This window comes from Cnephaeus nilssonii, assembly GCF_951640355.1.
Source record: "Cnephaeus nilssonii genome assembly, chromosome: 4".
In the NCBI taxonomy this organism is placed as follows: domain Eukaryota; kingdom Metazoa; phylum Chordata; class Mammalia; order Chiroptera; family Vespertilionidae; genus Cnephaeus; species Cnephaeus nilssonii.
In genome coordinates, this window is record NC_137075.1 from 17,907,598 (window position 1) to 17,933,087 (window position 25,490).

General features: G+C 43.7%; 1 protein-coding gene across 8 annotated transcripts in view; it reads right to left on the bottom strand.

The window, feature by feature from the left end:
- Positions 1-639: 639 nt before the first annotated feature.
- BEND7 (BEN domain containing 7) overlaps positions 640-25,490 on the bottom strand; it is an 85,043-nt gene continuing 60,192 nt past the window's right edge. For 2 of the 8 annotated variants that reach the window (XM_079769698.1, XM_079769693.1), the window contains 2 exons: positions 15,243-15,362; positions 640-6,472 (listed from right to left, as the gene is read on the bottom strand). In XM_079769698.1, coding sequence (XP_079625824.1) covers positions 6,321-6,472; positions 15,243-15,362 — 272 coding nt within the window. In that variant the 3' untranslated portion in view covers positions 640-6,320. Of the gene's footprint in view, positions 6,473-15,242; positions 15,363-25,490 lie in introns of those variants that run through there. The other 6 variants (XM_079769696.1, XM_079769699.1, XM_079769695.1 and 3 more) reach the window with 6 other exon arrangements.

Here is a 25,490-nt window from a genome sequence, read left to right on the forward strand (position 1 = left end):
AGAGGAAGGGAGAGGGAAAGGGAGATAGAAACATCAATGATGAGAGAGAATCATTGATCGGCTGCCTCCTGCACACCCCACACTGGGGATCGAGCCCAGAATCCAGGCATGTGCCCTGACTGGGAATCGAACCATGACCTCCTGGTTCATAGGTCGATGCTCAACCACTGAGCCATGCCGGCCGGGCATAAAGCATTTATGTTTTAACAGCCACTGTGTACGGGAGAAGATGGACTTGTCCTTCTGATGTGTTGTTCCCATAGAAGCAGGGCTTACCTTTAAAGTGCAGATTATAAGGCTACCCAATTCATGTAAAATGAGGCTTCAAGCATATCAGTGCTTGATGCGTAAGTGTTACTGGGGGACCTGCTGCAGCCATTGATCTGGCTGCCGGGCAGAGCCCGTGGCTCGCCACGTTTGAAGATGATCGTTCTGGTAGCAATTTAGTTTATTCTTAAAAATTTATCTCCTTCAGAAGGAGATAAAACTTCTTGGGTAAGATCACCAGAATATTAATAAATACCTTTTAATTAATGACTAGCATCGACTCCTCTTCATAATCATGGGAGGAATGGCACACAGGCATGGAACAGGCACTTTCAATTAAAGTAATTTATTGTATTCTTCCAGAATGGGCATAAAGAGCGTCTTGGGGATTGATATCACAACACAATGTCATACACCATTCTCACCACTAGCCGTGTGTTGAACTTTTTTAAAGAACATAGTAATTTTAAAAAATCTAAATATTTACATATTAATAAAACATATATACAGAAGATTGAGACATTATTCATAGATATGGAATAATTTGTTTTTGCTAAGAAAGCCTATAGAAAGGATTTCTGAATAAAGTCTGAACAGTAGTCACAGTAAGTAAACACAAATACAATTTTAATTTACAAAATATGATTTCACTCTTGCAGTTGTATGATATGTATTTCCAATTTGGGGATCCATTGCACATACTCGTGAGTTGAACAGTCCCCACCCTCCTCAAGGGGTGAACACTCCACGTTGTCGCCCGGTCTTGGAAGGACGTGCTCCGAACGCTCGTGGTGTATACTTAACAGATGCCACAGTGGGAAGGTGGATGTTTCTACCTCTATTAGCAACACAGTCATCGTGTTGTAATAGAGCTGAAAGGGCACTAATTAATCTTTCAATTCCCTTGAGAAATACTTTCTTCTGAGAGGCAGCAGACCAGTTTGAAAACATATGTTGCAGAAAAACAAAAGCCCTGTTCACAGTATCTCAACAGCCTTGGTGATCAGAGGGGCTGGTTTCAGGGGAGTGATTACCAGCTCGCCTCGCATGTAAAAGGCTAACGAAGGGTGTGATGGAAACAACCACTCTGAACCTCCAAAAAGACGACGAACAAAAGACACACATATATGAGATGGAGCTGTCTAGCAGTTGGATGGATGCCACAAGCCACACCTAGCACCAGCTTCCTGCCACTGTTGGTTAATGAGCTGGTCTCCAGTGGAAAACAGATTCATCCCAGAGCTCCCTCCTCGCTCAGGCTTAGCTGTTCAGTGTGATGTGGCACAAGTACCTTGGACAGGGGAGTAAGGCATTTAGGTGCTAGGCCTGGGCAGGCCAATGATGGGTTACCTGGCTCTGGGCAACCATAACCCTCACTCCCCAGCTGCCTCCCATAGTCCTACTAATAAGGGACATCTACAATAACTCTGAGCTCTAACACTCTCTGACTCAATAAAATAAGTGCTAGGGAAATGCATTAAACAGTAGCACGGTAATTTCCCCCGCTCTGGGGTTTGGTGTTTCTAGTTCACATTTCTTTCAAGTTTTGGCCTTTGGGTCAAGTGCCAAAGTTCCAAGGTAATTTGCTTTATGAAATAAATGAGGTGTAAGTGCAGTGTTTCTAAATAAAATGGTATTTTAAATTCACCATCTTATGAGAGAAAGGAATCCAGACGCAAATATTTCCGTAAAACAAATATGCACATAGCATGGTATCTCTAAAATGAACCCAGATTTTCACTTGTTGGATTTATATAAAGTGGAGTGTAAGTGTACTAGGAACCAAATAAAATACGTAACATTAATGAAATAAGTGTGTGGCGGGTTGCCAAAACACTGAACCACTCACTCAGCTAAAACCATCTGTCAAAACAGCTGGTAGATATCAAGTAGATAACTGCTTACTTTGAGTTTCTCACCTTTCAGTGAGTTACTTTGTCACTGTGTGAATACCACCTCCTAAAAGGTTTTTCTTTCATAGGAATTCACATATCACTTGCCCTTATCCTATATAATAAAGAGCTAATATGCTAATTAGACCGAACAGCAGAACAACCTCCTCGATGAAGCCGGGACTGCGAGGGCCGAGGCAGCCGGGGCTGCGAGGACCGAGCCCCTTGCACGAATTTCGTGCATCAGGCCTCTAGTTCAGTTATAAATGGTTATTTTGGGGGAACTGATGTCACAAATGATTTCATCTAACAGAGTAGGGCTATCCTGTCTCCCAAAACTTCTTTTTCATCTTTTAAGCTGATGAAGGTCTAATTAATTTTAACAATTGCTCCCTTTTCAGTACTGGAAATTGCCATTCTCCTTTATATAGAATCTAAGCAATTTATGTTAAAATAAATACCGTATGCTTCGAAACTCCAAGTATTCACATTGAGGTTATGGACAAAAACAGGGAAGAGAGAGCTGCTTATTTTTAATGGACAATGAACTGGATCAGATGTTGGACTTCAAGGGTGATAAATCAACTCTAGGAATGATTTTTAAAAATCTTATACCAAATTGGAGGCTTGCTTATCACAGTTGACAAAGAAGATAGTACATCAAAACTACTCAAACAGGACAGGTAAACTTCACAGAACACTCACACTCTGCAGTACACTGAAATGCTAATGTGGATCTTTGAGGAAATTCAAAGGGAAGAGGTGCGTATGCTAAGGAGCATTGTCACTAAATGAAAGTCTAGGCAGTGAAATCTGGCTCTGTGTCTTCCTTGTTTTCTCTCCTGGTGTCAAATATATTACCTACAACAGAGAAAGAAAGTGAAGGGAGCACTCCTCTGAAGGCCGCTGTACACGTCCCTATGACATGGCTGGAGGTAGTTTGTATACGTGAAGAAGGGTGTTGCTGAGGTGTCTGTGTTCCAAGACTATAGTTGTGCTAAATAAACAATTGTAGCCATTAGAAATTTCTAATGATTATTTTTGCAAGGAAGCCCTTGAATGTGTGTCACTATTAGAGAATGTCCATATGTTGTCCAGTAACAGAAAAGAGCCAAATAAATAAGATTTACCTGTAAAGCAGATGATCATGTAGCTATTCAAATACGTAATGTGTATGAAAAATTGTAATTTTTCAATTAAAATTAAAAGTGCTTATTAGGTTAAAAAAATCCAACTCAGGAAACAAAATTTTATATATTTGATCTCCACTGGCTAAATCAAATATAGAGAAAAGTCTGGGGGGAAAAATACCCAATAATGATGGTCTCTGGGTGGTAAAATTAATTTACATTTTCTCCCTTACACTTTTCTTCATTAATGTTTAAAACGTATGTAAAGGAATGCCAATTGATGACAAAGACTGGTAGGCCCAGCTGAGTTCTGCACTACTCTATTTCAAATTCAGAAGCCTCCTTATCACATTTTAGAAAGCACTGTTATGATTTTACTTTCTCTATGCTCTTTTTTTCCCACCACAAATTGTCCCCAAGTCCTGGAAGGTTTTTGCCATCATCAGCCACACTCTCCACACCTGGCTGCAGGTGGTTGGCCTCTGCCCGTCACAGGGGGCGGGGCTCTGAGGGCGGGTGTTTGTTCACCACAACCTAACACAGTGCTGATTCCTGGGAGCTGCTCCAAAATGCTCACTGACAGGGATGAGGGAAAAGAAATTAAGAAAATGTTTCTCCACTATAAAATCTCTATCCATTTTTGTTAAGTCTAGACACACAAGTTTGCTTAAATGAAATGGATTGAAACAAATGTCATTTGGCTGCCAGACTATAACCCTGACCTGCTAGATTCTGATTCATACATTTACACTCTCCTCTACCCTCCTCCATATACATGAATTTGGAAGAAAAAAAGACCTGAAGTTAATAAAAGCATTGTTAAATCTTTAACAGCTCAGATAAACACGATAAAGGAAGTCTGGCCAGTGAGCCTCAAACCCCAGGAAGAAGCGCCTGTACAAGTAAGGTGGGGTCTCCTGGGGGTGCACGCAAGGAGGGAGAGGTTAGTAATAGCCTTGTATTCAGAGAAGCCACCAGACTGGGATTTTACTTTGGTGGCAATCAAGAGACAGGCTACTCTAACCAAAATTATTTAATTTCATTACTACAGATTTTGGGCACCAATCTGGGAATTCTGTTCCCCCTTTTCTAAATGATAAACAGTATTTCTTTTTATCATGCTGTTTAGTAGTTTGTTAAATGTCTGTCAAGAGTCTAGTGAAAAGACCTATTCTACTCCTGTCTTCCTTATGACCTCACAGCGCTGGGCAATATTCCAGAAAGAATGCCATGAGTTTGAACCTGCAGTGGACTTCGGGGGACTTACGGTGGACATTTTAATTGTGGAGACTATGGGACACTGAGATGGAATCCTGAAGGGATTAGCACATCCATCAACTCTTGGGATCTTTAAGAAACATGCCGAGGAAAGCGGGCTTTGGCTTAGGTGTAAGAAAGCTATGCGGTGTAATGACTGGGAGTCGAGAGGCCATCAACAGCTGTGAGACCTTGAGAAAGTCATTTAGTGTTTCTGGGCCTCAGGCTGTTTTACCTGTAAAATAAAAGGACTGGATAAAAAGGAGGCATGGGACTAGATGATCTCTAACGTTCCTTCACTCTCAGGGTCCTTGAAACTCTTTTTAGTTCCGTGAGGGGTTCTACCATCCCGTGTTCAATTTTCTCATCTGAAACTTCTCTCTGCCTCCATCTTCAGGTATGGAAACACAAAGGGAATGGTTTTCAAGTAACAGCAATTTTTAAAAGCCCACTGTGTCTGATGACAGTGAGGACAGGCAGAGCAAATGCCCTGGGGCAATGGGCTGGAGTGGGAGGAACCTGGACAGCACAACCAGAGCAGCATGGTATTCCTCCAAGGGGCCTCCCGAATGGCACAGTTTCATTATTATTAGTTGCGTCTACTGGGAATGGGCCAGGGGTGATAAGCGCACGGCTATTCTGAGTTGTTCTGATATTCGGAGGACAGATGGGAAGGAACAGTAGAGATCATGCATTTCCATTCTCTTAATTCATAAATGTGGAAACATAGCCAAGCAAGAAGAGAAATCCCTTTTATGTAATGATTATATGGTAAAACTTGATATAAGCAGGTCCTTTGTCATTTGCCCATTGACCTGTTGCTTAGCTACTCAATGGCAGAAAGCACTGTGTTATTTACATGGTTGAGCTTTCTCGCTACTCCACTGTTCTCTGACATATGTCTGTCCCACGCCTGTGAACTCTTGGTTGTCATCTCTGGGTTAAGTGCTATCAATGAACACATGACCTGGTGGAGTGCTTACACAGACTAGCTACTCCATTCATATTTGCTGATTTCCATTTAAAACTTACCAGCCCACATCTAGAGGAGAAAACACGGCGTTGAGCTTTTTCACTTCAGAGGATTTTTGGGGCAGCCGGGTTTTGTGGGCAGAAAATCTTCATGCATTCTTTTGAGGGCAGGCAATAGAGTCATGAGGCCAACTGAGGAATACATTGTTTGCCACATGGCCTGTGGATTAGACACCTGTCCCTCTGGCTCTCAGGTATGAACTGATGCAGAGGCAGGAGACCAGGGTCAGAAGGCTATCACTTGAGAGTGAAATAATGTGGTCAGAATTATGTCTATGGCTTGATATTGTAGCAGACGCTCCAGTGAAATGTTGCATTGGGGCGATGTGGTTATAACACAGGTAATGTGACACCCACGCCAGATGCACTGGCGTATGCAGTCACTCAGTTACAACGCGACATGCACTAGGCGCCCACTGTGTGAAGCGTTGTGACTGCCTGCCGCTCAAAGCCCTTTGGAGCAGGTGGGAGAGGACAGAATGGACATGAATTTCATCATAAAACTGGTGATCCCTGTTCTAAAAAGAAATGTCATATCATGTTAAAATGTTTTTGAATGTCCCAAGGCTTTGGGAGGCAAAATCTTGTGACACTAATTTCTTAGGACTCGCTGTTCTGAGGTTTGTAAGAATATAAAACTGAGGAAAATGGGGCTTTTCAGAGTCACTGTGACAAATATGTCTGAACACAGGGCACTGAGCACCTCTGACTGTAGTCTGGGTCTGTTACAGAAGCATTCTGCTCAAGCATCTGCATCTCTAACGTTAAAAACATTTTCAATGCAAATATTTTCCTGTGCTGTATTTTCCAGCGGGTGATGAAAATGTAAATGTGTTTTACCTGTTGGTGGTAGAGAGATGCTGTCCAGTCTTTCATCACCGTCAGCTACCTCTGCTGGTTATAAACATAAAACACAAATCTCATTAGTTTCAGGGAGCACATCCATTTCACCAATGCAGTCACACAATTTAAAATCTCCACTGCTAGGATGCATAGGAATTTCACCTTTCTTTTCCCTTTCCAGCTCCAGCCAGTTCACATTACGAATTTTAGTACCAATATTTAAATAAGGTATTTAAAGATGAAATGAAATCAATTTTCCTGTATCAAATATTTTTTATAGCTTATGAAGCTTATTCTATCAATCATTGATGATTTCAGTGCTTTTCGCTTATTTACATTGGCTTACAGATCCACCCAGATTTGGGGGTGAATTGTGGACATATGATGCGTGAGGTTAGTGAATTCTTGCGGTAGATGTTTGCTTGTCATTTCCAGAACCACCCTGAGGGGCGGGCTTAGGGAATCTTGAGAATGACTCTTTCTTTGGAGATTACTGGAAATTCAGACCGTGGAGCTGGCAATCTAAGTTGGCATCAGTTCAGCCATAAAGAAAATCAGAAGGAATAAGCACTTCTTTAAAAGAGCCATCACTTCTGTTTTAAATGCAAACCTTTGCTCATCTCTGATATATTTCAATCTCCTTATGAATTTTCCATAGATCCTTCAGTCACAGAAAACCTTCCACTAAACCTCAACACAGGTGCCCATATGTCTCCCGAGAACTGAAGGGCTTGTCTATCTCCCAGCATGCTACAGGACAGGTCAAAACATGTCATCATGGCCATCTGCATAACTTCAGCAGTGCTCCTTGTCCCAGGGCTAGTGGCTCCGTGGGAGTCCCCTGCATGTGTGCATGTGAGGCTCGTCAAATGAGGGCTGCATTTGTATCACCTGGTAATGCTCAGTTGGGAAGCAAGCTAGTCCTATGTTCTTGTGTTTCGTTGCTGTTGCTTTAAACACAACCAGGGTTCAAAGAATTCCACTCTAGTCCACTCTCTCACATCTTGTCCTCAGACTGAGACACACTGACTCAGTGACCCACTGTCTGCCGACCTGCCCAATCCACCACAAAGAAAAAACACTGAGAAGAGAAAGACTAATCAAGACCAATTTTGGTTGGAAAAGAGTAGAAATCCCTAAAAATTATGTTGCAGATGAATATTTAACAACAAAAACATTCAAGTCAAGCAATAAGACAAATGGTAAGAATAAAATTTTGTATATAGATTTATAGATAAAATACAGGACAAACTAAAATATTAGTAGTGTTTCTCTGAATGAAAAGCTTATAGGTATTTAAAATTTTGTTCTTTGGGTTTTTACAATTATTCTGTATATTTAAAAAATAAATAACAAACATGTTATTTTTATATTTAGAAGATATTTTCTTCTAATTAGTTTGATAGGTAGATGAACTACATGATAATATTTTCATTGTCCAAGACTAAAAATTTTTTAAAGTATATTTTTATTGATTTCAGAAAGGAAGAGGGAGAGGGAGAGAGATAGAAACATTAATGAGAGAGAGTCATTGATTAGCCGACTTCTACATGACCTGACCAGGAATTGAACTGTGACCTCCTGGTTCATAGGTCAACGCTCAACCATTGAGCAACACCGGCTGGACTCATTGTCTAGGATTTAAATGATTCTCCAGCAATAATAATAATAGCAATGCTAGCCATCATCATTTTTAGATGCATTCCATTTACTGAGCACTTGACATACATTGAGTCATCTAACCCTTAGAAAAGCCCACAAGGCAGGTCTGTTATTATGTCCATTTTAACAAATGACACTGAGACAGAGAGGTTAAGAAATGTACCTAAGGTGACATAGCTAGTAAGTGACACTGCCAAGGATTTAACTCAGGTTTATACTTGGACTCTTAATCTCTTTGCTATTAATCATCCAAACATATATCGCATATATGACTATGAGTTAATTTTTAAATCTTCAAGTTTCAGTTCATTTTATACTTGAGTAATTTTCTCCTCTTTCCATGTACAATATCTTTTCATTTAGTTATAACAAAAATCGGTTTTAGGTATGAGTTGATCTTCCCTTTGTAATTAAGTTATCCTCACTTTGAAAAAGCAGGCCTGTGCAATTATGTGCTTTAGTAAGAACAGAATATATGTAAACAAAAACATGTATAAGTTGGTATATACCAGCTGCATGAACAGGGCACAGGGTCATGGAGGAAGAACATGACTGTGTTACTCAAATTTAATTATAACATCTGTCAACAACAATGACCTCACCATCTTTCTTTCCTAGTGACAGTCAAATTGTAAAATTTGGAAAAGATTGAGAAAGTCCAATAAAAATTCAATAGCAGTGACAGTTTTACTCTTAGATCTAACACACACACAAAATTGCAATTTCAGCTCTGAGGAAATAATCTAATGAAAATGATAAAAATCCACACCACGAAAGGAATCATTCCAGTTATAGAAAAAAATTATTACATGTAATGAGAGCCCCCAAATGAATTTCTGTTTGGCTTCATATAACAACCTTTCAGATCTGCATGGGGCACTTTTTCAAGAGGCAGTTCGAGCCTTCTTCCTCTTTTTTTGTTGTTGTTAAGCCCCACCTGAGGATAATTTTTCCATTGATTTTTAGAGTGAGTGGAAGGGAGGGAGGAAGAAGGTGGGGGGGGGGGGAGAGAGAGAGAGAGAGAGAGAGAGAGAGAGAGAGAGAGAGAGAGAGAACGAGAGAGAGAGAGAGAAAGAGAAATCTATGTGGGAGAGACATTGGTTGCCTCTCTCATGCTCCCTGACCAAGGCTGGGGATTGAACCTGCAACCCAGGTACATGCCCTTGACCAGAAATTGAACCTGACCCTTTTCTGCGCCGGCTGATGCTCTAACCACTGAGAACACCGGCTAGGGCAGTGCGAGCTTTCTTGAACAGTGAGCTGATTAGCTTGCCCAGGTGGAGTCTGTATCTAATTCCAGGAATTGAGCCAAATATGATAAAAAAGGTTAAAATTGTGGAATATCTATGAGACACTGTTTGGATTATTATTTGGACCAAAAATAATCAAGACCAAAAGCAGGAGAACAAGTAATATTTTTGAGAAACCTCTGAGTTCCTATCAGCCTGACAATGGCTCTAGTTCCCATTTGCTGGGGTCCCCCTTTTGTGTTGCTTGAGGAGAATGAAGTGTCACAGGATGTGAAAAAATGGGGAGACAAACCTATTTGGCAGGTCACTGCTGATGGGCTGGGCTGGTCTGTGTGTCAGGCTTGGATTCTGTAGACACTTTCCACATTTAAAAAAAAATCCTCACCCGAGGATATGCTTTTTTTTTTTTTTTTTTTTAATTTATTTTAGAGAGAGAGTAAGGGAGAGAGAAAGAGAGAAAGAGAGAGGCAAACATCAGTTGGTTGCCTCCCATACACCCCAACCGGGGATTGAACTAGAAATCTCGGTATGTGCCCTGACTAGGAATCAAACTGGCAATCTTTAGGTGAACAGGACGATGCTCCAACCAACTGAGCCACCCGGCCAGGTGGCACCTGCTAGAGAGGTTCTGTTAGCATCCGAACCCACCGGTCAAAGTGAAAATGTCCAAAATCAAATGTGATGAGAACTACGGAGCAGGCCACACCATGTTCTGGGCACGTGCAAGGCTCCCCGGAGGGAAGGGCTGGGAACAGTCTACGGTTCGGGGCCCGTTCTGTAGCAGCGGGCATGGGCGTGTGGGAATGAGCCTGTGCCATGTGATCCACTAATACAAACACGGAGTTGGCTGAGAAGTGTGCTCACTGGTCAGTTCGTGGGACAGAGAAACAGGAATGGGGAAAAAAGTCCCTACCGTGTACATGTGTGTTTGTTGCGGGGAAGCGGGGACGGGAATGGAGACCAGAACTCATAATAATTTGTCTTAGCATCTGAAATAGGAAAAAAAGGTGTGTTTATGTATAAAATATATAGTATGGGGAAAGAGAATTTAAACGGATCTTCCTATTTCAGTCACATGGCCCACTGTCAGGAAGGCTGTTTCTGTGTCTCTGAGAAGAGGCCTCTCCAATACACTCAGCAGACACTCAACAGTCTCCCCACCATTTATCTTCAATGCTTCAGGTCCTTCAGGGACTTGTAATCACCTCCAGCCATGGGCACACGTTTTGTCCACAAAGCCCTCTCCTTCCTCTCTCTGGGTTTCTCTGCAGCACCAGGTTAGTAGCATCAGCATTCTGGACTTAAAGTTCTTTTCCCTCAAGCCCCCAAGGAGCTCCAAGCATTTCTCCATTTTCCATTTACCCTACCAGCCCATGTGAGACAAGAAGGGACCGGCACGCTTCTGTGGATTCTGAGTGGAGGAATGTGCTGGCCCACCTCAGACTGGAAGTTGGTGGCACAGGTGGGGTGGGGTGTGGAGAACCAAAGGGTAGCTGGTTCTTGCTGCTTTGGCCCTTTGCCTTTCCTTTGGGCCGAGTATTAAATTTAGGTCTCTTCACTATGACAACTTTAGATCTCTCTCAAACCTGAATATTAATATCCTTTTAGGGGGATCAACAATCATCGCCTGCAAATCAATAGACAAATGGAAGTTCTTACATACCCAACAGTCAAGATTGCCAAGGCAGAATTTAGGCAACACAAGACCAACTTAATACTAGCAACCACACCGCTCAGGCTACACACTTGAAATACGATTTGGGATATAAAACAGAAGAGACACAGCACTCAGTATGGTATTAGTGCTTAAGCTTTACTCACTGTGTAAAATGATTGGGCAATTGTCTTTGATAACACTTGTCATTCACTGTAAAACATGTTTTTTCACCCCAATCCTTTCCTGGACCCTGAAATCTAAAGGGGCTAAAGTAATACAAAGAGCCTGGCTGGTGTGGCTCAGTGGTTGAGCACCGACCTATGAAGCAGAAGGTCACAGTTCAGTTCCCGAATGGGGCACATGCCTGGGTTGCAGGCTCAATCCCCAGTGGGGAGCATGGGGGAGTCAGCCGATGGATGTTTCTCTCTCATCAATGTTTCTATCGCTCCCTCACCCTTCCTCTCTCTGAGATCAATAAAAATATTAAAAAAATAAAATAATACAAGGGGCTTTGTGAGGTGGCCAAGGCTGAGGCTGGAGGCCTTTAGCATAAGAAGGCATAAGAGACCCTGCTGACAGGAGCGAACATAGTGTTACTCAGTTAACCTCCCCTGGTGAGGTCAGGCAGCATGACCGAAGACTCCGCCTTTGGGGGAGGAAGGGAGAAGCGAGGAGATCAGGAGGGAACTGCGAAGATGGGGGTGCAGAGAAGGAAATATGAGAAAGGGCTTGAGGAGGAGGAAGAAAGGGCGCTCTGGCCAACCGTGTGAGCGGCCACAGGCATGTCCTCAGGGGCCCTAAGGATCTTGTTCCGGAGAACAGAGCTCAGGGACGGTGCTGCCCCGTGGGTTTCGGGGTAAGTATTTGAACCTCAAGGAAGGAACTGATGAAAGAACCTTCTCCAGGATCTCACAGGAACTAGATGAGCTAAACAGTAAGACTTTCTGCCGTGGACTATTTTTCCTTCTTTCCCACCGATTGATTCGCTGGTTCATTTGTTGGTTCCATGCTGGGCCCCACAACGTTTGGGACAGGAACGTGACTCAGAAGCCATCTGTGCTCCTGAGGCTCTCATGGTCACTGCAACAAGCAGGTGGGTGACTCCTCCGGTGGCAGAAGGCTAAAGTGCTGTACTGCCCGTGAAGGCTCCAGGGAGAACTGCTGCTAGGAAAGGCAGAGGGAAGGCGTGAGTTGGGCCCTAGCCGGTTTGGATCGGTAGATAGAGCATCAGCCTGTGGACTGAAGGGTCCCAGGTTCGATTCCGGTCAAGGGCATGTACCTTGGTTGCGGGCACATCCCCAGTGGGGGGTGTGCAGGAGGCAGCTGATTGATGTTTCTCTCTCATCGATGTTTCTAGCTCTCTATCTCTCTCTCCCTTCCTCTCTGTAAAAAAATCAATAAAATACATTTTAAAAAAAAGCGTGAGTTGGAAAACCTAGCATATTTCAGAACAGGGAGCATCTGCAGATGAGGCTGGTGACTATGAAGAGCCTTGTCTGCCTCACTGAGGGCAGGGGGTGGCATGTAGAAGGGGATTTTACTCCGGGGGACAGGACACTAGGAGAAGCATTTAGTTGGGGCAGGTAAGACCAGATTTCATTAGCTGAGGCAGAGAATGAAGTCTAGGGTCTCGGGCCATGGCCATGTCCGGGGCTGCACACCTGAGAGCCACTAATGCCGGAACAGTTCAAGTCAGGAGTGAGGATTTAGAATGAGAAAAGTAAGAAGGACAGAAACTTGGGAATGCTGGCTTTAGGAGACGGGTGAAGGAGAGGCAGTGAAGGAGACCGAAGGCATTGCCAGAAAATGTGGAGGAGAAACAAAGAGAATGAAGTCATAGAATCCAAGGGAAGAGAGCTTCAAGAAGGATGAGGTTCCACAGAGTAAAAATGAAGATGGAGGTTAAGTCGGAGTGTTAACATAAATAGAGTGAAATCTGGTCACTGGGATGTGAATGCAGCAAGAGCTCACGTAGAAGACGAGGTCAGAAGGCAAAGGGCAATGGATTCTAAAGTGAACTGGGATGGGGGAGCCCACTCAGGGATGCAAATCTATTTGGAAGAACTTTGACCAACAATACTGGGAGAAAGAGAAGGTAGTGGTTTTAAGAAGTGGCAAGGATAAAGGAGTTGTTTTGCTTTTGGTTGGCAACAGGAAGGAAGATAAGGTCATGAACATTTTTTGAGTATCATTATGTGTCAGTCCTCTGTTACTGGCAATACTTACATTGTCTAATTCTATCTCTGAAAACACCCCTGAGGTAGCTGTTAGCCTTGTTATATAAACGAAGAATGCAGGGCTGCCAGTGGTTGAAAAATTTGTCCAAAAGTTCCAGGAATTTGTAAATGGCAGCTCAGAGCTAGGACTTCAGACCGGTTCTTCCCACTCTATCATGCTCTGTGATGAGTTGTAATGAAGGAGGAGAAGGCAGGGAACACTGAGGGACCGGGGAGGAAGACCAGATCATTTATCCAAGTCTGAAGCCTTTGAGAGTGAAAGGGGCTTTATTAATTATTACGCTGGGACAGCAGTGGTACAGCAAAGCTGCTCAGGCATGCAGGCTGCTGGTCCCCACCTGGGATGCGAGGGGCCACGGGCTATGACTTCCTCAGCGACCTCCACCGCTGCCAGGCACTGCCGTGTATGACGCAGACCATCTCAGAGAAGCCACAGTAGCTTCATTTGTAAAGACATTCATGTACACCATGTGTCTGAGCCTCCCAACTCTGAGGCAGGCTTTATTTTTAGGTCCACTTCATGAGGATTAGAAAGATGGGGTGATGTGCCCAGAGCTGGTAACCAAATCTTCTGATCCCATTATGACTTACTACCTGATATGATAATACATATTTTGCCAATTAAAAAATTAGTAGTCATAGCACTTTCACAGGTCCTCCCCAGGCAGCGGGGCCAGGATTTGGTAGCTGGTGCTCAAAGAAAACCCGTGAGTGCATCCTTTTCCTGGGACTGTGCCAGTGGTGGCTGTCACTCCATGGCACAGAGGGAAAAAAATTAGTCATCTATCGCTCTTTATAAAAAGAGCATCAATAAAATATAAAAGAAAAAGATGAAGGGGAGATTTTTAATTAAAAAAATCATCCAAAGCTAAATATTTTCTTTTTCAGACATGACCTTGGGACCTAGCGCTTTGTAAATTGCTTATATAACTCTATCATAGGTAGGTCAGGGATGCTCAGGTAGAGCTTACATAGGTGACCTACAGCTGAACATTTTAGAGTCCTAGTAGCGACTTTCAGAGAAAAGAGCTGTCAGGTTTTTCATACTGAAAATCACTTAGTCCCTGGGCGCCCATGTGTCTCGCTGATGCTGCAGGGTCTTCCCAGGCTGTGCCAGGAGCTCCCCGAGGCCGTCAGCTGCGCTCCTCCCCCGGCCGGTCACCGTGACTACCGCTCACTGTGAGTTCACATGCTTTAGGGTCGGTGAGCGACACAGCCTCACGCACTGTACTGCTTGCTCATGGATCCCATGCCACCCAAGCCTGTAACATGTCGGCACCTCAGGTCTGTCTCAGACTCGAGCCGCAGAGAACAGGTGCCTCTGAGCAGGGCAGACACTGAAGTTTGATCAGGATTAAAAAAAATAGAGAGGTTTGTGACCGCCTGGAGATGATTATTTTATGTGATAGTAGAAAACTGACCTCAAAGGGACTTCTCACCGCTAACCTGGCCCTCTGTCACTGGGGAGGTTGAGACTTCAAATGACTGAATAGTCATAATTCAACTTGTGTTCACTTTTCCTGGAAGAAATTCCAGAATCACCAAGCCCAGATTAAAAATTTTTTTTAAATAAATAAATATTTGATTTAAAATCTCTATTTCATGTGGTGTTTCAGGTGGAATGATTACTGTGTGTGTTTTTTACCTGAAATAAATAGTACATTTTATAAAGTTAGGCAGATTCAAACGAACAAAAATCAATAGGCAATGGAAGCAAATCACAACAGAGACTCACTTTCTTCATAGAATGTAAGCCCACAGATGAGGTTAGCAATCTTTTCCCTTTGTGCTATTCCGAGTGAATGGCCTGATATATTTTCACTATTTAATCTTCAGGTGAGTTTCAAAACTCATTTGAATAAGACTTTAAAAAACAAACCCACAGCACGTTATGCAGCGCATCTCCTTCAAAAGACAAGGGACAGTGGAGCGCCCGAGAGCAAAGCTTGCACTTTGCAACACCCGAGGATTCAATAAAGGGCTTCTGTAACTATTTTCTTGCAGCGCGTTCATACCTGAGCCTCTTTTTAACCTTCTTCTGGCCAGCTTAATTTGATCCTGTAGAATCTGTACCCAGTCTCTCGGGCCAGGAAGTTTATCCACATGATTAGCAGTACAGTACTTTTCTGTGAAGACTGAAAGAAAATGTGAAATATTGTTAAATGCTTCAACAAAGAAAACAGGCAGATCCGAAACAGAAATATATCCCAAGAAGAAAAAACATTATATATATTGCTAAAAGACATGGGTTCTGCACTAGATAGCTTCACTATCCATATTACATCCCTGTGGTGGGGGTGGAGCTTGGCAGGCCCTGACTATAAAATGCACTGGGCTTCAAAATGAAACGAGCTCTGCACGGTGAGTAGTTTTTAGGGATGTGCCTTTTCTAAAGTGCCTTATGGAAAGCGCTCCATCTCCCTGTATACATGTGTTATGAGCAGAGAAAACGCTTCCCATGGGTCCTCTGGCCCCATGACAAAATTCAACAACTGTATTAAAATATTTCACTTTTTAATTAATTCAAAATCTTATGCAAAATTACACAAAAAGGATGATGCTCTCATGGTTACTCCTACTAACTCAATCAGTTCTCAGAATAAATAGAATGCAATTGTATTTTTTTTCTTTTTAATAAATTTTTATTGATTTCAGAGAGACGAGGGAGAGGGAGAGATAGAAACACCGATGAGAGAGCCTGTGACCTCCTGGCGCAAGGGCCGACGGGCAGAACGCAGTTGTATCTCAATGAAAGTTCCAATTCTATATTGCGTCAACTCTTGCAATATTCTATTGGCTTCTAGGAAAGAGCTATCTATTAAGCACAAAAGAAACTATGGAGAGCCATAGGACAGGACAAAAAGGAGGCCAGACATTATCTTACTAAAGCCGCCCAGTGTGTGACTGCACAGACAGGAGCTGGCGTGGACGCTGCTGCTCCGCATGTCATTCCTGGGTGCTTCCCAACATGCTCTCCTCTCTGCAGGTCACGACCAAGTATGTACTCACAGCACACTGCCCGTTTGGTATTTACAATATGTGGCCTGGCTGGCATGGCTCAGGGGTTGACCTATGAACTAGGAGGTCACCATTCGATTCCTGGTCAAGGCATGTGCCTGGGTTGCGGGCTCAATCCCCAGCCGATCAAAGGTTCTCTCTCATTATTGATGTTTCTATCTCTCTCCCTCTCCCTTCCTCTCTGAAATCAATAAAAACATATTTAAAATGTTGGTAATTTTAATGTTTTAAAGGCTTCTTTTAAAAAGAAATGGCAAAGGAAAATGTTGATAGATTCAACTACTCTGTAAAACTATATAATTTCTATTGAATAGAAAATAAACATCACATTAGAATGAGAAAATCTAATTGCACTAAATGTGACTGAAAAGGTTCAATATCTACCACCATACAAAGCGCTCACTCAAATAAAAGAGCAACTTCAAAAGTCTCTATAGTTAACGAACAGTGTATTTAGCATTAGGAAAGACGTTCAACAAATATGTAAGCTCCCAAATTGCAAAACACATTTTATACCTACTAAATGAGAAGAGCAATGTTACAAAGCTAATACTTAATATTGATAAAACTGTGCGGGCCTGGCATATTCAAACATCACTGTTGGCATAAGCTGGCAAAAGCCTTTTGGAAATAAGATGGGAATATATAATGAGAGGCATAAAACTGTTACACTTTTGCATTGGAAATCTTACTCCTAGAAATTTATCCTAAGAACATAATTTGAAAGAAGGAAAAAATCCACACACAAATGTAAAGAACCCAGTCGGGCGGGAGGAGCTGGGTGGCAGCGGGAGGATGGATCTGGGAGTGAGAGGAGGATCCCTTTGAGGAAGCTACTGCAGCGTCAGTTAGGGCCGCGTGAGTAAAGAAGGACAGGTGACCGGAACTGTATATAGAACAGGCATTTCTGCTCAATCACATGACCTGGCAACTATAGAAGAAAGGGAGGTTTGTGAGGTCTGTTAGGCTCGGATTGGGACATGTTGAGTTTGGGTACCTGTCCCTATACAGAAGCTTACAGCTCAGGGAAGGGTCCAGGCTGGTGCCAGTTGGACAGGCACAAACACACAAGTGGTAGTTAAAACGAGAGGAAAAACAGTGACCAGGGAGGGCCTGTGGAGTGAACAGAGCGCTGGGCCAAGCCCAGAGCCAGCGAGAACCCCAGTGGTTGAATGGAGATTAAGTCCATGAAGGAACCCAGGATGGGCCGGAGTCTGGAGACCCAGGAGGGGCCCCGTACAGCCAGCGAGCGGTGCTGACAGAGGAGGACCCACAGTTTAAGTGCAGAAGAAGGGCCAGGAAGGGAGGCTTGGAACGTGTCCACCGAGGTCATCAAGGAATGGTGGGGTGGCCACAGAGGACAAACTCAAAAAACGGGGTTCAGTGGAGGAAGGAAGAGAAGAAGGGCTGCCAGGGGAGGAGGGCTGAGGGCCGGGAAAGCTGAGCATGGTTGCAGGCGGACGGAAAAGCAATGTTGTGCGGGAAGACAGGATCCAGGAAAAAGGGGACAAAGGGGACGGGTCAGGCTAGGAATGGAGGTCACCCTCGAACAGGAGGGGCTTCTCCCTCCGACCCCAGAGGAAGGGGAGACGGGCAGGTTGAGAAGTGGCTACAGGCTGGAGTAATCGCTCCCAAGACCTCCTTGCCTGTACGGTGCGGGGAACGGAGAGTGTGGGGAAAGTCTGGGGTTGCCTTTGAGAACAGAAGTCGGAAAGCAGCAGACCGAGGACGTGAGGACACCACGCAGGCCTGTGGTGTTGGCAACAGCCTGTAGGGGCAGGCGGTTTTTCCCCAGGGCACTTTGCAGCTCCTCTTCGGGAGCGGAGCCACCGGATGGTAGGGCTGCTCTTGGGTTGGAGTCTATCTGGGTAGTCTTGGCAGAAGCGCAGGGACACAAAGCACCTGAAGATGCGCTGCCACCTGGAATGAATGACCTCACCTTTCCTCACTCCCCTTCCCGCGCAAACCTTGGAGAGCAGTGAAGCCAGAAAGAGGCTCACAGGCTTGGAAAAATCTAGAGACCATGGAGTGGAAATATCAACAGGGTTGGCAAGGCGGTGCCGTGGAGTAAGGGCAATTGGGGGTGCGGTGCTGAGTGTAAGTGTGGCAGCGAGCAGTTCTGGATGAGAATGCTAAGGTGTGCTCACGGGCGGGGCTGAGACGTAGTCGGGGTGAATGTAGTCGAGGTGAACGTCACTGTGGGTGAGGGCTGCATACTGCTGGCTGGGGCGTCAGATGGACCTTTCACGTGAAGGGTGAAGTTTTCCAAGATGGCAGGGCGACGGGGGAGTGCGAGGGAGAGATGTAGCTGTGGTGAAAACCTTAGAGGAAAGGACCCAGCCCAGCCCAGCCCAGCCCAACTGAGTAGAGGAGGAGTGATGGTTAGGAAGCAGAATTAAAGATCAGGGAAAATATCACCCAGGCTGCCCAGTATATGAGATGTGGGATGGGAGATACACAGAAGGAACAATACCTTGGGGTGGGGTTTGCTTTTGAATCTCCCACACCCGGTTATAGACACCTCAGGGTCTTCATTGATTTTGGACCCCCAAAGCACCTACAACAGTACTTTGTACTAAGAACTCAATAAACATTTGATTTGTATTTAGCACCCTATTCGTTTATATGTGTACTACTGAAAGAACTGAATACACTGTCTTAGCAGATAAACATCTCCCCCCTTGTAATATTATTTACTTAATTAATTTCCATAGCAACCCCTTTCCTTAGATTGTGAAATGCAGGTGTCCAAATTAGCACCCATTAGATTTGGGTTATGCCCACATCAAAACGACTCCCAGCCACAACGTGTGTCAACCACCGGGTTTAGGAGAACCAGAGGGACGCCTGGAATGCTGCTCCCACGCTGTGAGGAGCTTCCAACAGATCTTTTGAATCTAATCTTGAGCTCAGGTGTCCTGTCACTCCTAGAAAGGCAACCATTTCTGGTTGTTTTTTCTCTTCAGTTAAAACCCATCCAGTTTCAGTAAAAAGAAACCAGGAAGTCTCTGCCTCCTGTGTCTGTGTCTGAGATCACTGAAGGCACAGCATAAGGCTTCCTGGAAAACACCTGCACAACAAATATTTCCACTGGGTCTGTTACTGACACTCTATTTCTTGGGTTACATTCATACTTAAAGCGACTTTTAACTGGAACCTATCTGGCTGAAGAAGAAATCCTATTCTGTTGCAAGTGCAGATGAGGCCTTAGGCCAAAATATTGTGATTGTATTGACCTGAAAACGCTCAATATGCTATGTGAATAGCAGTATCGAGTAAGCAGAATATATTTTTGCTATCTGATTCTATAGCTAAAGGTCAAGCTATTTTCCTGGTAACAGTTCCATTAGGAGTAATGATGTGAAAAGAGGTATTGCACTAATGTACTGGGGTTCCTACTATGTTAATAGTGGCTCATTAAGAATCATAGTAGAACAATTTGCATTCATCCTTAGACTGCAATAGGTCCTAAAAAGAAATTTTCTTCCTTTCCTATTTTACGTATTAAGGGGAAGCAAGGGCTAATTTCAGACAAGTCCAAGTAATATGAACAAGTGGATGAAGGCCAACAATTAATCTAAAAAGAGTTAAAGCATCTACTCTGCTTAATATAATTTGAGGTCCCAAGGCACAAAGAATATGTTAAATCACTGGAGAAATGACAAATGTTCAATTTGATCTGTACATGAATAATGACTTTCCTCAGATGTTTGCATTCAATTGAGCCATGCTCTTTAACTGTATATAAATAATGAACAGGCTAGTGGTGGCTGAGCAGATCCTTCCATCCCCAGGAATGTGGCATTTATCATAATCATCAATGAACACAGCAGAGTATGGCATGTCTGAATGCAACACGCTGAGAACAGAACAGACTTGCCGGGTTCCCCAACAGCTGTGTGTTCACACAGTTCCTTGAGAACTCTTTCAGATTTGTCTGGCTCTCTAGGCTGGGAAAAGCAGAATATGGTATGGATTTTTAAAGGGAGTCATTGGATCATACAAACATTTAAAGGGGCAGGAGTATACAGCAGAGCTTTAATTTCACTGTGAAATCCTCTAATAAGGAAAAACTCTGGCCAGAGTGAGTGCCCAACTTCTGATTTGATGACTCAGTTTTAACTTCCGGTCAAATAGACAAGTGAAAGTCAGGTTGCCATCCGGCAGAACTGAAAGCTGGGTCGTCATTAGATCAGCTGAACTCCCAGAGCTTGAGGGGGACTAGGGACGAGTGAGAAAGATCTGTCCACAGTCGAGTCCTGTGGCTGGGGTGAGTGAAGGAGAGGGAACCCTGGGACCAGCCCACAGACGGAGGAGGGGAGACCAGGCTCCCTACAGGCACTTGGTTTCCACCTCCTCACATGGAGGGCATGGAAAATAGCACCCCTCCCACACCTTCCTCTTTCCTTTCACTCTTTTAAAGCTGTGATTTGAAAGGTCCCTTAAGCCAAGCACTTTCTATCTATCTCATTTAATCCTCACAGGAACCCGATGGAGGAGGTTTAGTGATCCTGTACGACTGATAAAAAAAATCAAGGTAGAGCAGGTTACATAACTGGCCTAAGATGGCACAACTAATAGGGGTTATTTTCCACGTAAGTGAAATATTAATTTTACGTTGCAAATGAGCACGCAGATTCTGCAAAAGAAAAATGATTGAATTCTAAATATAAGCAAATCAATAGCTAAGGTAATACTTGCATGTGAAAGAAAGTTGTGAACATGGTGTGACTTTCAACTGCATGAGACAGAGCGTGGCAGACAACGAGCGAAGACGGCCTCCCCTCCAATTAACGGGGCAGGGCCTGTGGCCAGGAAGGCAGAGGATGCTGTGTGGGTATTTTCAGCTTGAGATGATGACTCTGGTCCAAATTTTATATGGTTCTAGTAGAGTATATATATTTTCTTTGATGATATCATGGTGCTTCATTCCCCTATTTCATGGTTAGAGCTGAAACCTATAAATTATAGGCTTGACATCCATTCTCATAATTTATTAAAATTACAATGAACCTGGCACTCCAGGCACTAGGAGAGAAAGGAAAGAGCTAGAATAAGTCTGGCTCCAGTGCAAGGCCTTAATGTGCTCCCTATCTTGGTGCAATTGTTACTGACCTAGGGACCGGCTCTCAGCTGTGCGGGTCCAGAAATCGGACTTTATCAGAGCAGCAGGGGCTCAAGCCTAGAAACCAGCTCACAACAACTAAACCTGCAAGAGATTGATAAACTAGGATGACAATTAACTAATGTGGAATGGGGTTGATTGTCTCTCTAGCATCTGAAACATTGGATATCATCACCCAGTTCTCCCACTTTTGGAATCAAGGTGCTGGAAGGAAGAACTTAGCAGGTTGCTTGGTGAGAATCAGAGGTTGCCGAATGGTGTGGGGCTGCCCACGCTCAAGGGTGCCAATGGGAAACTGCCCATCCCTGGTCCTGCTGCCATCCTGGCAGGAATGTTTCACACCAGTGCCCTCCAAGCCAGAGCCTGACTGCGGCAGAGACGGGCACTTGAGCTCAGGAAGGCCAGGCCATAGACTGCCCCAAGGATGAGGACCCTCTGGCATCCTCCTCAGAGGAGCAAGCAGGGAGAGGATGAGCAGGAGAGCTGCGGTGTGATGCCGTGAGCAGCCCCAACACCTTGTGCAAACCAAGACTATGTGGGGGCAGAAGCAAAGTGGAGGAAGCCAGCTGGTAAGGAGAGGGTGAGGCACATGTGCGGAGAGCAGTAGGGAGCCAGAGGGACTGACCGAGCCTGGTGAGGCAGGGATGCAGAGCATAGGCAGGCCAGTGAGCAGCCTCCATGCCTGCGGTTTCCACGTCAGCCTCACAGGCGTCCTGTTTCCTAAGGGAACCTGAGTGACACCCTGCTTCTTGAAGAGAGCATTTCACAGGGGTTGAAGTATAGTCTGATTCATTTTTTTTTTAGCCTGATTCTTATTCCAGCACCGATGGCCTATCAGTGACCACCACTCTAATGCCCGGTCCCCTAGTACCGAGTGGGCCCCGACAAGTCCCTGTGCTTTCCTGTGGCCGGCTCTGTGCACACAGATCTCCAGGGCACATCCTGAGACACCGCCTCAAAGGATCTGTTGAGGTGCAATTACTTCAGTGTAGGGTTTATCTCACCTGCTTGTGTTGTTCTTACTAAGAGCAATGCCAGTGGATGATGTCTTCTGACCTCACACAGAGACTGGGGTGCTGAATTCACATCTAGCACCTGAACCCTACTTTTTTATTATAAAAACAACATGCACTCATGCGAGAAGTATCTACCCAGCACCCAGCAGACTATGCCAGGCACCAGTGAGCAGACAGTCCCTTGTCCTCAAAAGACTTCGCGTGAAATGGAGGAGGAAGGCAAATGAAGTCCAGAGGAGTGCAAAGGGAAGCTGCTCTTACAGAAGTGGGTACGGGACGCACAGAGCAGGGCACGAGGCCACTCCTGGTGGGGGCGGTGTGTGGGGAAAGCTGTTGGATAAAGTGGTGGCTGCGCTGAAACCAAGGAAGAGGGGAGGTTAGACGAAGAGCTGGAGAGGAGGAGGATGTTCTAGGGTGTGGCTGCCCTGAGGGGTACAGAGAGAGGCAGTCTCAATAGCTGGGAAGCTCAGGTTCCTGCACCTGTAGGGGAAGAGAGAAGGAGGTCCTGGGCCTACATGGGGAGGTTAGAACCGAAGCCTCTGCATGAGCTGAGAGCCTGGGAAGGCGGCACCACAGTGCAAAGGGAACCATCTACCCACCCGTACAAGGCGCTCTGTCTGGTCTTTGTTGGGAGGAAAAGTTTCCTTGGAAAATTCTAATGCTTGGCCTGGACCTCGCACAGGCTGGGAATTAGGAATTACATGCCCTGCATAAAGGAACATAAGCAGTGCTGTTGATAGCTCTGGGCTCCAGACAAAAGGAAATACAGAATTTCTTCTACAAACTGGCCCCAACAGCTTCTCATGGCAAACGAAACAAACACAGGCCCACTGCAGAGGAGCTCATATGTGAAAATAGTGCAACACATAAAGAAAAAATCCGCTATAGGCAAGAGTCGGCTGACCCAAGAAAATCAGGATTAAACCCCCAATAACTTAAGGCAATGGAATTACAAAGTAAGTATGTTTAAAATGATGGAAGATATTAAAGAACTTAGGTCATTAAGAAAACAATGAGGCTGATTTAAAAAAGAACTTATGGAAAGTAAAAATATAGTAACTGAACTTTAAAAGGTAAAAGAACAGGTTAGTCAATACATTAATATCACTGAATAGAAAAGGGAGAGAGATCTGAAGAATTACCCAAGAGATGGAGAGATGGAAAATATAACAATCAAATTAAGAGACATGAAAGATGGAATAAAAATGTCTCGAACTAATGGATGTGTTAACTAATGGATGTTTCAGAGGGAGCGAAATAATGGAGGAAAGGCAAAATTTGAAGAGATAGTAGATGAAAAGTTACCAGAATAGGTAAGTCATGAATCCTTGGTTTCAAGAAGCACAACAACCAAGCAGATGAATAAAAACGAAGATATATCTAAACGTAAAATAAAGAAACTAGAGAATGCCAAAGGCAGAGAAATATTAAAGGCAACTACAAAGAAAAAACAGATTATCTACAAAAGAATAACACACTGATAGATTCACAACAGCAACGAAATCCAAAAAACAGTGGAATATTTTCAAATTGCTCTGAAAAAAGTCCTCAATCTAGAATTACCCAACTAAACTCCACAGCATTCAATAGTGAGGGTGAAATAAAGAAGTTTTCAGGGCAAAAATGGAAAGAATATACCACAGAGACCCTCATTCAAGTAATTACTGAAGTTGTACTGAGGGAAAAGAAAACCAGAGCAGAGGAAGCATTCGGAGGCTGGAAAGAAGAAAGGAGGACACGACCGATAAGACATTAAGAATTATTACAGTGCCAGTCTCATGAAAACTGTGTAGTATTGGCTGAGTGAGGTAACAGACCAAGTGTCAAGATGTGAAATGCGAGCTCAATATATAACAGAAGTGAAATTAAAATTCATGTAAAAAAAAGGGATGGTGTTAGAATGATCAACTACCCACAGAGAAACATATATTAAATCCTCCCCTCACAGTTTATGCAAAAGTAATAAACGATAAAACTTTAAAATTGTTAGAAAAAATTTAAGAGAATACCATTATATAACTGGGGTAGGGAGACTTTCTTAAAACAAGCACATAAATATCACAAAGCATAAAATAACCTAACTTTTACACTGAACTTTGGTATGAAAAACAGACATCATATGCAAAGTTTTCACAAGTTGAAAAATAAGATATTAGCAACATGTAGAACTGAAAAAATAATTTATATAAATCAATAAGAAAACAACAATCTAATGGAAAAGTTGTGAAAGGGTGGAAATTCACAGAGGAAACTAACCAAATAGTAATACATATGAAATAATGCTCAACTTCATTAATAATGAGGGAACCCACCACTGAGGTGCCATTTGATATGAGATTGGCAAAAATTAAAGTCTGTCAACACCAGATGTTGGCAAGAATGAGGAAAAATAGGATTTCTGATACATTGCTGGTGGATGATGAATGATATTGGTCACTTTAGAGAGCCATTTGGCAATGCCCACTGAAGCTGAAGATGCGTGTACCGTGTGGCTCAGTTCCACTCCCGGTGTGTCCCCTAGAGGTTGTCACATCTGGGCCCAGCAGACACGAAGATGACTGCCCTGCTGCCACAGGTAATTGTGAAAAAGGAGAGGCAACCTAACTCCCTTCACAGAAGACTGGAGAAAGAAATTGCTTTATTTGTATGAATAAATCTTGATTAAAAGGACACCAAGTTGCAAAAGTACAGCATGAGGGTGTGTACTAATATGTAGCTTCATAAATTCACAAAATAATAGTAAATGTGATTTATATTTAGTGAAATAGAAAAATACAAATGGGAAAGTTTCACATCAACTTCAGGTTACTCTGGAGCAAGGAGGAGAAAGGGAATAGATGGTACAGGAACATTTTGATTCTTACCCAGAACAACAACTACAAAGGAAGGTAGGTATGAAGCAAATACAACATCTGCTTTAAATCCCAGTGGTAAGGTGGAGAGAAAATGGATCCTGGAAAATGTCTCCAACATACGCAAGATGAAGAGGAATATAGTTTCTACTTCTGACCTAAAGATGACTGCTAACGGGGACAAGTGTCATTCTTCAACCAGTGTCTGAACAAATCAGGAAATTTCTCCCAGGATGAGGCTGTGAAAATGTC